This window comes from Scomber scombrus, chromosome 2 (genome assembly GCF_963691925.1).
Source record: "Scomber scombrus chromosome 2, fScoSco1.1, whole genome shotgun sequence".
Classification (NCBI taxonomy): domain Eukaryota; kingdom Metazoa; phylum Chordata; class Actinopteri; order Scombriformes; family Scombridae; genus Scomber; species Scomber scombrus.
The window spans coordinates 36405972-36418593 of NC_084971.1; the positions used below are offsets into that span (position 1 = coordinate 36405972).

At 43.6% G+C, this 12622-nt stretch overlaps 1 protein-coding gene across 1 annotated transcript in view; it reads left to right on the plus strand.

Annotated features, from left to right (window-relative positions):
• Positions 1–12622, plus strand: part of LOC133987495 (sodium/calcium exchanger 1-like) — a 13263-nt gene extending 641 nt beyond the window's left edge. Inside the window, exons 2-9 of the mRNA XM_062426889.1 lie at positions 2329–2435; positions 5242–5262; positions 5468–5485; positions 8286–8354; positions 9163–9290; positions 10929–11028; positions 11129–11398; positions 12246–12622. Coding sequence (XP_062282873.1) covers positions 2329–2435; positions 5242–5262; positions 5468–5485; positions 8286–8354; positions 9163–9290; positions 10929–11028; positions 11129–11398; positions 12246–12622 — 1090 coding nt within the window. The remainder of the gene's footprint in view (positions 1–2328; positions 2436–5241; positions 5263–5467; positions 5486–8285; positions 8355–9162; positions 9291–10928; positions 11029–11128; positions 11399–12245) is intronic.

Genomic DNA, 12622 nt, shown 5'->3' on the forward strand with positions numbered 1-12622 from the left:
TAATCAATTAATAGATTACTTGCCAGCTATTAAATTAATTTGAGTAATTCTTAAAGAAAAAAAAAGTCAAGATTTCCTGATTCCAGCTTCTCTAATGTGAATATTTTCTCCTTTTTTTTCTCTGAGAGAGATGGCAGCTCATGTTTTCTGATTGAGCTCATACACATTTTAATTTTTTTTAAAAAGTAAAAGGTCTAGCTTATTGTTTGACATGCACCATGCAACCTTAATTTCATTTTCATTAATGATTAATCTATATTTCTTTATTCTATATATATCTATTATTTCAAAGATATTCATTTAACAATCATGTAAGACAAAGAAAAGCTTCAAATCTTCACAAAAGTAAGTTTTATCTCTGCATGAGTCAAAGGTCAGACTGAACACTGAGGTCACATGATTTATGTCAGACGTTAATGTGATAATATAATGTACAATAAACCTTAAAGAGACAGGAGCTAAAACAGCCTGTTTCAGACAGAGGCTGAACTAAGCGAAATTAAAAGGGATATTTTCTGCTTTATGTTATCTTCTGTTATTTACAGCCTGGTATGATATCAGATAATAAACAAAGTCAAAGTTCCGAAATCTGGAACAACCCACAAACTGCCACCCATTCCGGAATTGTGGTTGCTAAGGTGGTTGCTAAGGTGTTTCCATGAAGGCTTCAACCTGCTTTGAACGCTTCGTTAGCAACAACCATCCATTCCGGAATCTTGGTTGCTAAGGGGGTTGCTAAGGCGGTTGCTAAGGTGTTTCCACTCTAAAGAGACAGGAGCTAAACATGTTTCAGACAGAGGCTGAACTGAGCGGCTGCATAAAGGACCAGTGGAAGATAAATAAGGAGTTTTTAACTGGAAATCATGTAAAGATATTCCAGTAGAGACTCAGAATATTAATATACAGAATAATCTTTTATAGTTTCTAAAACTTAAACAACAGTTTAGAAAAGATTTTGTGTCCTTAAATCACAGAGACGAAACCTCCAAACCATCATCTGCTGACATTAAAAAAACATGGCAATGGATGAAGGCAATATTCTGTTTCCACACTGCTGGCACTGACACACACTCACACACACACACACACACACACACACACACACACAAACACACACACACACACACATACACACACACACAAACACACACACACACACACACACATACACACACACTCTGTCCAATCAGGACTGCTGTAGCCTGCAGCCCAGCGAAGCCTCCAACACTTGAAGGCAGAACAACTATATAACTCTATCAGTAACTGTGTCAGCAGGTTTCTGAAGGATCAGTTCATCATCTGACTCACAGTAATCTGACCTCAGTCGTCCTTCGTGTTCATTTCAGTGAGAATCAACTCGCTGCAGAGAGATAATCCATCAACATGAAGTCATCTGTTATGTTACTCTAATGTGGTAACGCAGTGGAAAACTCCTTTAGGTGTTTTCACAAGTACATCTCCTCAAGTACATCTCTTGAGTATAACTCTGAGGTACAACCAGCCAATCACAGCCCACCCTGAAACAATAAGAGAAACCATGGTTTATTTCACTGTCCTCACATACATCACAGTGAGCTGCTTTATTATGGCGCTTTTCCACTATACAGTTCTAGCTCTACTCGGCTCGGTACGGTACCAGGAACCTTTTCCATTACTATAGTTCCTCCTCAACGTGAGCGGGGTCGTCATAGCAACGCTGCGTGAAACTGCTTTGTTTTCTACACGACACAAACACATAAACAATGGAGGACATGGAGGCGATGGTGTACTTGCTGCTGTATGAGGCTTTCTGTCTCACACAAAGCAAGTTCCTTCCTTCCTTCCTTCCTTCCTACATTCCTACCTTCCTTCCTTCCTTCCTTCCGCTGTATGAGGCTTTCTTTCTCACACAAAGCTACACTAACGCTGTTGTTGGTATTTAAAAATGCCGGGTTTGATTCTTGTGTGGGACGGCTCATGACTCTTCCAGTGACTCTCTGACCAATCAGAGGCCGGCAGACTGATGACATCACATTTAGTATCGGATCGGCTCGGCTCGCCTGGAACCTCGGCAGAGCAGATACTAAAAAAGTACCAGGTACCAGGTACTATCCCTGATGGAAACGCAAAAAAAACTAGTCGAGTCGTGCTGGAACTGTGGTGTAGTGGAAAAGCGCCATTAGTTCATTCTGTGGTAAAGACTGAATGTATGTTGAGTATTTTAGGTTTTTATTTTCAGACACTTCCTGCCAATCAGACTCACTGCTTACAGCTGAATCTTCCCTTTGTTTTCTGTCCTCTTCACTTCTCTCTCTGCAACCTCTTTCTTTTTTTTTTTCTCTGTTTCAGTAAAACTTTTCAGGTCAATATAATCGATGATGAAGAATACGAGAAAAACAAGAACTTCTTCATAGAGATGGGAGAGCCTCGGCTGCTGGAGATGAGTGAGAGGAAAGGTGGGGGCGTCGCCTTCCCGTGCTCTAACCCCCACCCCCCCACCCCTAACCTTCATCATTAACGACCTTTGACCCTGTTAATCCAAACTCACCTCCAGGCCTCACAGGGAGGATCATCATCATCATCATCATCATCATCATCATCATCATCATCATCAGTCTATTGTAGAAGTTTACACTTTGATCGTTAAAGTCACAATGAATCCTTCAGAAACCTTCGCTGTTGCTATGGGAACAAAAGATGTCACTATGGTTACAAAATCTAATCTTTGTAACCATAGTTGCTTCTGATTCAGCAAAAAACTGAATCTGACTTTGAACATATGCATAAGCAAGGCTGACGGGAGTTTAGGAGAGGAAGATGAAGCTCAGTCTGTGATAAAATTAACCAGACTCCAGTATTTGAGTTGTCTTTTAAAAGATATTCAAACAGCAGTAAACCTAAACTTCACATCATGTTGTAAATGAACCCAGTGGGAAAAGGTTGTTAGATGAAATAACCCTTTAATGATGTGTGTATTATGACAGGAAGTTGACCAACAAGGTGTGAAAGTCTGTTTCTTTCATTGTGACTTTAACCTCAGAGCTCCTTCCTCCCTGCAGGCCAGAAGAGGTGAAGTCATCACATGTTGCCATGGTGACTCAGGCCTCTAAGAGTGTGTTTGAATGTGTAAACTAACGCATGACCCCTGACCTCTGACCCCCCCCCCCCTTCTCCCACTGTTGTTATCTGCACTGTTTCATCTGCAGGAAGACCATAGCGGTTAGAATAATTGACCATGAGGAGTACGATAAGCAGGCCAGCTTCTACATAGAGCTGCAGGAGCCATATTGGAACGGCAGGAGATGGACAGGTGTGAGCAACGCACCTTGGCCTCTCCGATGACCTTTGACCTTTCCTTCGTCTACCTCAAGGCGCTATTTGTCTGCTTGTGTTCAGTTTTACTCTTTCTGCTGTCGCTCTGCTGCCTTCTCCTTCACAAAGCTGTCAGTTGTCCTCCGATTGGTCAGACCTGTTACTGGAGGAGTGATAGATTCAGCTGTGATTGGTTCAGACTGTTTAGGGTTGGTGGGTACTAGTTTGGACTAGTTAAAGATTATGATGGGTAAGAACCAGTAAAGAGAAGCTGGGGACATATTGGGACTGGTTAGAACTGGCCAGGACAAGTTGGGACTAGTTTGGACACATTGGAGCTAGTTTGGACTGGTTGGGACCTTTCAAGACATGTTAGAACAAGTGGTTAAAGAAAGTAAGGACAGCTGTCACGGTTTGCGGAGCAGTTGGACCCAAAAGCAGACACTGCAGGCAGAGTCTTAGGCAGGGACTTTAATATCAAACACAGGCCGAATGAACACTTGCAAAATACAATGGGCGAATGAGCAGCAAAAACACTTTTAGCCAATTTATATTGGACCCAGATGGCTCTTATGAAGTCTGAACAGTCATAAATCACATGAAATCCGATTTTTGCAAACCAGATGGAAACCACCTTTGGGAGGTAGTTTCAAATCGCATTTGGACAGATGTGTCTGAGTCTGAACAGCTCCAAACACTCACATCGGATTTGGACTGTCCGTGACGTCTCTCTACGTCTCTACGCTACGTCACTCTATGCGACACCAGACCCGCACTTATTCAAGTTGTTGTTGCTAGCTGATATCAATAGAGGCAATGGAGGACAGAGGACGAAACCTAATTCTTAATTAATCTCTGGGGAGATGGCTCCGTTCTCTTACTCTTCTCACAGAGCGAAACAACACAAAGACTCGGAACAGAGACTGAACTGAAAACCAAAACCTATATAGACATGATGGGGTAATAACTAAACAGGACACAGGTGAGTAAAACAAAACAGGTGAAACACATGAGGCAATCAACTAAGGCAGGGGAAACACAGGAAGTAAAACTAAAAAAATACACAAGGAGAGAATAACTTTCAAATAAAACACGAGCTACAACAGGATGTGACAGACAGGTAGGACTGGGTAGAACAAGTTTAGACTGGTTGGAGCTTGTCGGGATAGACCAGGACACTTTAGGACAGTTTAGTCCAACTCAGGATGTGTTCCTACTAGTTTGGATTTGTCAGAGCAGGTCTGGATATGTTAGGACAGGATGGGACTGCTTTCTTCTGGTAGGGACATGTTGGGACGGACTAGGGAAGGTTAGGACACTTAGGGTTGTTAAATGAGTCGTGATTAATTGGATTTGTTGGAATAGATTAGAAAAGTTCTGGATATGTCAAGTCAGATTGGGACTGTCTGGACATTTGGAATGGTTGGGACATGTTTGGCAAGTTGGATCTGGTTAGGAATGGTTAGGTCTGGTTAGGAATGGTTGGGACAGGTTTGGTCTGGTTATGAGTGGTTGGGACAGGTTGGGACAGGTTAGGAATGGTTAGGAATGGTTGGGACAGGTTGGGACAGGTTGGGACTGGTTAGGAATGGTTGGGACAGGTTGGGACTGGTTAGGAATGGTTGGGACAGGTTGGGACAGGTTGGGACTGGTTAGGAATGGTTAGGAATGGTTGGGACATGTTTGGTCTGGTTAGGAATGGTTGGGACAGGTTTGGTCAGGTTAGGAATGGTTGGGACAGGTTGGGACTGGTTAGGAATGGTTGGGACATGTTTGGTCAGGTTAGGAATGGTTGGGACAGGTTGGGACATGGTGGGACATGAGAGGAAATTGACCGTCACTAAACACACTGAGTGTCTTTGAGGATCTGGGCTCCTTTGTCTTTATCTTCCATATTTTCATCCCTCCTGTTTTCCTGTCTGATTTATCTCGTCTGTTTCTTCTCTTCAGCTCTGTTGCTTCAGGAATCCGGTAAGCGCATCTCATTTCCTGCTTTTTCTGTTGTGCTGACTGTTTGTCATTCTTTCCTATTCATTTATTACTGATGGCGTAATAACTTGTGTTTCCTCTGGACAGAAAACTTAGACTTTCAGAATTTATTTTATTAAAATGAATGAATCACCACAAATTTAGGGGCAAACTTTGACTTCTTGTTTCATATTTTCTGACCTTTTAGGTGGATTCGTCAAAACAGGTAGGTGAACCCAAATACTTTGATTTTGCACTCTCTCTTTTTTAATTATTATTTATAATTTTTTGTCATTTTAATTATAATACAAGAATAGTCACAGTTGGACCTGAGTTAATTTATACTTTTCCTGTGGCTTCCGACTAGATAAACAGCAGTATGGTAAGATCTCTCTCTGTGGTGTTTGCTTTCAAGTGTTTCAACACTTGAAGCAACAACATGTACAATAACAGATGCAGCACTTTGATGACACAATAAAACCTCTCAGCTGGTTCTCATTGATCACTCTGTGGTGGCAGAAGCAAAATTTTCCCTCATTAAATCACAGAATGGATCACTACTGAGAAGTTATGATTAACATTAATACATTTTTAATTAACCCTCCTGTTGTCCTTGATTCAAGGAAGGAAGGGAGGAAGAAGGAAGGAGGGGAGGAAAAAGGAAGAAAAGGAGGGAGGAAGGGAGGAAAAAGGAAGGAAGGGAGGAAGAAGGAAGGAAGGAAGGAAAGGATGGAGGAAGAAGGAAGGAAATAAGGGAGGAAGGGAGGAAGGAAGGGAAGAAAGGAAAGAAGGAAGGGAGGAAGGAAAGGACGGAGGAAAGAAGGAGGGAAGGAGGGAGGGAGAAAGGAAAAGAGGAAGGAAGGAAAGAAAGAAGGACAAAGGAAAGAAGGAAGGGAGGAAGGTAGGGGGGAAGAAAGAAAGAGTGAAGGAGGGAGGACAGACTGAAGGAAGGAAGGAAGGGAGGAAAGAAGGAACAGTCAAAACAGACGGGGTCATTTTGACCCGGGAGGACGACACGAAGGTTAAGCAAACAAACATTTCCTTTAAAATCACCAGACAACAAATAACTTCTTATTAAATGTTGTTGCTGAGCTAACTCTATGAAGACGTATGTTATATTATTACAGTTGTTTTATTTTATTATCATTCATTATCTCTTCATACTGCAGCACAGAAATGTCGCCCCGAGTATTCTATAAATCTTGGTTTAATGACATAAGACCAACATCCGCATCCTGACTGCATGCACTAACATTGCATGTCAACCCCTGCTGACCTCACTGACCCTGCAGTATGATGATGCACTTCTCTTCACTAACTGACTCAACCTCTGACCTCCTCAACCGCTGAGGCTGATGGGAAAACATCTCTCTTGCGTGAGGTCGTCTCTCACTGAGCATGCTCTGTTTGACAGCTGGGGGCTTACGTTTATCAGTTCAGACATGATTCCTGATGGTCATGTCAACGTTTTGCTCATTGTATAATGTCATATTATATACGTTGTTCATCATGTTGTGGCTGTTTTCAGTTTGTTGCAGCTTCACCATCACATGGCTGAGTGAAAACTCATCTGGGGCTGGTTTCACAAAGATAGACTTTGGTTATGGCTTAGATATAACAAATAGTAAGACTTCAGATAGATGTCCAAATAATCCCCTGTTGCACAAAGCCGTTAATTATATCTTAACCCTCCTGTTGTCCTCGAGTCAAGGTAGGAAGGGAGGAAGAAGGAAGGAAAGGAGGGAGGAAGGGAGTAAGGAGGAAGGAAGAAGGAAGGAAAGGAGGGAGGAAAGAAAGAGGGAAGGAAGGAAGGAGGAAGAAAGGGAGGAAAGGAAAGAAGGAAGGGAGGAAGGTAAGGAAGTAGGGAAGGACAGAGGAAAGAAGGAAGGGAAAAAGGTACGGGGGAGGAAAAAAAGAGAGAAGGAGGGAGGGAGGAAAGAAGGGAGGAAGGAAAGGAAGGAAGGAAGGAAAGAAAGAGGGAAGGAAAGAAGGAGGGAGGGAGGAAGGACAGAAGGATGGAAGAAAGGGGGATGGAGGAAGGAAAGAAGGAAGGGAGGGAAGAGAGAGGAAGGAAAGAAAGAGAGAAGGAGGGAGGGAGGACAAACGGAAGGAAGGAAGGAAGGAAGGAAGGAAGGAAGGAAGGAAGGAAGGAAGGAACGAACGAACGAACGAACATAAAACAGACAGGGTAAATTTGACCCGGTAGGACGACACATAGGTTAAGCAGGACTGCGGTACAGTGAATTCTGGATATATTAAGACTTGTTCAAAATTTGAATAAAAGGCCGTCCAGTAAACGCATCCAACCTATAAATGTATTATAAGATCTACCATGACGATCCATCCACTCAGTTCCATTTACCCCAGAATCAAAGAAATGTTCAGGGGAAGAAATCCTAAAACAAGAGGAGGACCACAGGAAAACCTTAAAGACACTGATATGGTGCTGAAGGTAAACGGTGGACAGTCCTCTCTGGTTTGGGGGATAAATGGTGAGTATGTGGGGTCAACAGCACAGTGACACCAGGCTGCTGTCCTCACTGCTGCCTGTGGATTCAATGTAAGCAGCCACATATTATGAGCCATGTTTTCTTCTTTTGTCGTTGGGTGCTACTGGTCAGCTGATCTCACTGTTACTGGTTGTTATGGTAACGTGGATCTTTGGCCTGAGTTCACCTGGTGTCTAATTCTCGTTGGCTTAAAATTAGTCTTTATTTTTGTGAGATGGTCTACCTTGCATAAGACTAATCTACGAGCAAAATTAAGACTGGCCTAACAATACAGACCAGTATAAATCTTTGTGAAACTGGTTCCTGAGGTTAAATACTCACCTGACTCAGCAGATATTCCTTCATTGGGTCAAAAACAAATTTAAACTGTCTGTGATGTTTTTAGGATTTTGTCTTTTTTCTCGTTCCGTTGCTGTTTTTGACTGTCAGGAATATCAGGCGTCTGGTTTAAGTCGAGTCTGTTTCTGTTTCATCTGTTTTGCACTTGCTCACCTGTTATAATGTTCACCTGTTCAGGCAGAGACGTCTACAGGAAGGTCCAGGGACGAGAACACGCCGCCCCCTCTGCTGTCATCACCATCGCAGGTGTGTCCATCTGTCTCCACCATAGTCTATGGCCATAGTCTAATCTATCTATCTATCTATCTATCTATCTATCTATCTATCTATCTATCTATCTATCTATCTATCTATCTATCTATCTATCTATCTATCTATCTATCTATCTATCTATCTATCTATCTATCTATCCCTCCGGCCATCCATACTGTATCTATTTGTCTTTTGTAAATCTATCATTCATAAATCTATCTGTCCATCTATCATCCAACCATTCTTCCAGCTGTCTGCCCATTTATCCATTGAACCATCTGCTAATTAAGCTAACCATCCATCCATCCATCCATCCATCCATTATCATCCATTCGTCCAACCATCAATCCATCATCCATCCATCCATTCATCCATCCATCCATCCAATCATCCATCCATCCATCCATCCAATCATCCATCCATCTATCCATCCATCCATCCAATCATCCAAACAATCAATCAATCAATCAATCAATCAATCAACTATCCATCCAATCATCCATCCATCCATCCATTCATCCATCCATCTATCTATCTATATATCCATCCAATCATCCATCCATCCATTATCATCCATCCATCCATCCAATCAACCCTCCATCCATCCATCCACCCATCCATCCATCCATCCATCCATCCAATCAACCCTCCATCTATCCATCCATCCATCCATCCACCAATCCATCCAATCAACCCTGTCATCTGTCAATCCGCCTCACACTTCTTCTTTGTGTATTTTTGGACTCCTTGTTGATTGTGAAGCGTCTGTGATGAGTGCTACTTCTCTGTGTGTCTCCTTCAGAGGACGGGGGTGAGGAGCTTTTGACGAAGAAGGAGGAAGAGGAGAGGCGGATCGCAGAGATGGGAAGACCGATGCTCGGTGAACACGTCAAACTCGAGGTCATCATAGAGGAGTCGTACGAGTTCAAGGTGGGATCAGTTTCACTTTAATTTATCTGTTGGCACAATTTAAACAGTCAAATCCAAAGATGACCCAGTGTGTGAACAGGAGGGGGCCAAAAGCTCTTCCACAATACTGGAACAAAGTCTATACCACAAAGTTCAGGAGGTTAAAAAACAACAAATATCAAATCTTTAAGTCTTTCCAATAAATTAACACTACAGTAACTCTCTTTTCCTGGTGTTGTAAAAATAGTGCTTTTGTCTTTGGCTTGTACATCCAGTCTGGTTTGCAGTTATTAACCTTCCAGTCGTCCTCCCGGGTCAAATTGACCCCGTCTGTTTTGACTGTTCCTTCTTTCCTCCTTCCTTCTTTCCTTCCGTCTGTCCTTCCTCCCTCCCTCCTTCTCGCTTTCTTTCCTTCCTCTCTCTTTCCTCCCTTCCTTCTTTCCTTCCTTCCTCCCTCCCTCCTTCTCTCTTTCTTTCCTCCCCACTACCTTCCTCCCTTCCTTCTTTCCTCTGTCCTCCCTTCCTCTTTTCCTTTCTCCCTCCTACCTTCCTTCCTTATTTCCTCCGTGTTTACTTCTTTCCTTTCCTTCCTCCCTTCCTTCCCTTCTTTCCTTATTCCTTCCTCCCTCCCTCCCTCCTCTCCTTCCTTCTTCCCTCCCTTCCTTCCTCCTTTCCTTCCTTCTTCCTTCTTTCCTTTCCTCCCTCATTTTCTTCCTTCCTTCTTCCTCTCGAGGACAACAGGAGGGTTAAAAGATCAGTGAACAATAAAACAGTTTGTGACTAATTCACAAAAGAAATAAGAAAAAGTAATAAAATAAAAATTGATTTAAAAGATAAAGTAATAATAATAAAATGGAGTAAAATAAAAAAGTTAGTAAACTACATAAAATGTATTAACTACGTGTTGTCCTCCCGGGTCATATTGACCCCGTCTGTTTTGACTGTTCCTTTTTCGTTCTGTCCTTCCTCCCTCCTTCTCTCTTTCTTTCCTCCCTTCATTCTTTCATTCCTCCCTCTTTCCTTCCGTCCTTCCTTCTTTCCTCCATCGCTCCTTCTCTTTCTTTCCTCCCCCTACCTTCCTTCTTTCCTTCCTTCCTCCCTCCTTCCTTCTTTCCTCCCTCCCTCCTACCTTCCTTCTTTCCTCTGTCCTTCTTTCCTTCCTTCCTCCCCCCTTCCTTCTTTCCTCCTTCCCTCCTACCTTCCTTCCTTCTTTCTTTTCTCCGTCCTTCCTTCCTTCCTTCCTTTCCTTCCTCCCTTCATTCCTTCCTTCCTTCCTTCCTTCCTTCCTTCCTTCCTTCCTTGACTCGAGGACAACAGGAGGGTTAAAAACAAACAAAAGCAAACTTAACTTTGTTAATCATTTGTTGGATTAAAGAGTGCAAGATGTCATCAACAAGAAGATGTAGTATGTTAGATGTAGTAGGAGGAGGTAAGAAGCCCAGAGCCTCAAACTCAACAAGATCATTTAGAAAAAGAAGTAAAACATCCACATCGCATCACTTCTTATTGGCATGTTTCTAGCTACAGAAAGGGGATAAAGCAATAAACTGATGGGATGAATTGGAAAATGATCATCAGCAACTTACACATGATCTGTTTGTAGGCCTCCAAAATGTTTTAGTTTGGACCTGTTGATGATTGACTGGTTTCTTGTTTCAGAGCACTGTGGATAAACTCATCAAGAAGACCAACCTGGCTGTGCTGATTGGAACAAACAGCTGGAGGGAGCAGTTTGTGGAGGCCATCACAGTCAACTCTGGTACAAACTCACAAGCTACAGAGAAACAAACATCTAAAGTTATTGGAGATAAACTCAACCAAGCTTTGAATATGAATCAGTGCTGCTTCCTTCTCTCCAGGTGACGATGATGACGAGTGCGGTGAGGAGAAGCCGCCCTCCTGCTTCGACTACGTCATGCACTTCCTCACGGTCTTCTGGAAGCTTCTGTTTGCCTTCGTTCCTCCCACCGACTACTGGAACGGCTGGGCCTGCTTCGTCGTCTCCATCTCCGTCATCGGCCTCCTGACGGCGGTGATCGGTGACCTGGCGTCGCATTTCGGTTGCACCGTCGGCCTCAAAGACTCTGTCACTGCTGTGGTGTTCGTAGCTTTGGGCACATCTGTTCCAGGTCTGACACCCAAAGGGGACTTTCAATCACGTTACAGTTGCACATTCATTTGGCAGACGCTGTTGTCAATAATAATTCTCTAAAGCCATAAATGTAATGCTGGGCAGACACTGTATGGATTAACCTTCATGTCGTCCTCCCTGGTCAAATTGACCCCGTCTGTTTTGACTGTTCCTTCTTTCCTCCTTTCCTTCCTTCCGTCTGTCCTTCCTCCCTCCCTCCATCCCCCTTCCTTCCTTCCTTCCTCCCTCCCTCTTTCCTTCCCTCATTCCTTCCTTCCTTCCTTTCCTTCCTCCCTCCTTCATTCCTTCCCTCTTTCTCTCTTTATTCCTCCCCCCTACCTTCCTCCCTTCCTTCTTTCCTCTGTCCTTCCTTCTTTCCTTCCTTCCTCTTTTCCTTTCTCCCTCCCTCCCTTCTACCTTCCTTCCTTCCTTCTTTCCTCCGTCCTCCCTTCCTTCCTTCCTTCCTTTCCTTCCTCCCTTCCCTCTTAGGGGATAGAAAGAGGGCAGCGAAAGATTATTAATCTGGGTGTAGTTACTCTTGCTTGGTTTGATTGCTTGATTCAGTGATTCAGTGTCTCTTTCATAAAGTAGTTCTAGCTGTGTAAGGATATTTTTAAAAAGTCTCTAGTTCTGGCCAGACTCCAAAAACACTGTATCCTACATTTCCCATAATGCACCTGGACAGTCCCTTGAATTAGAGCCTCCCTGCACGTATAGAGACAGAAACCACACCTCCAGTCTGTAAACGCAGACTTTCTTTTTCTGTTTATATAAATCAGTGCAGCAACTACACTCGTTAAGTTTGCAGCAACACATCATCGCTCTCTGCTTTCTTTCCCCGTCAGACACCTTCGCCAGTAAGGTGTCGGCCATCCAGGACCAATATGCCGACGCCTCCATCGGCAACGTGACAGGAAGCAACGCTGTCAATGTCTTCCTGGGTATCGGCGTGGCCTGGTCCATCGCTGCTATCTACCACTACTCCAAGAACCAGGTGTTCAGGGTCGACCCGGGCACGCTGGCCTTCTCTGTCACACTCTTCACCGTCTTCGCCTTCATCTGCATCGCCGTCCTCATCTACCGGCGCCGGCCTGAGATCGGTGGGGAGCTTGGCGGGCCCAGAGTCCCAAAGATCCTCACCTCTTGCCTGTTCTTCAGCCTGTGGTTAATGTACATCGTCTTCTCCTCACTGGAGGCTTACTGCCACATAAAGTCCTTCTAG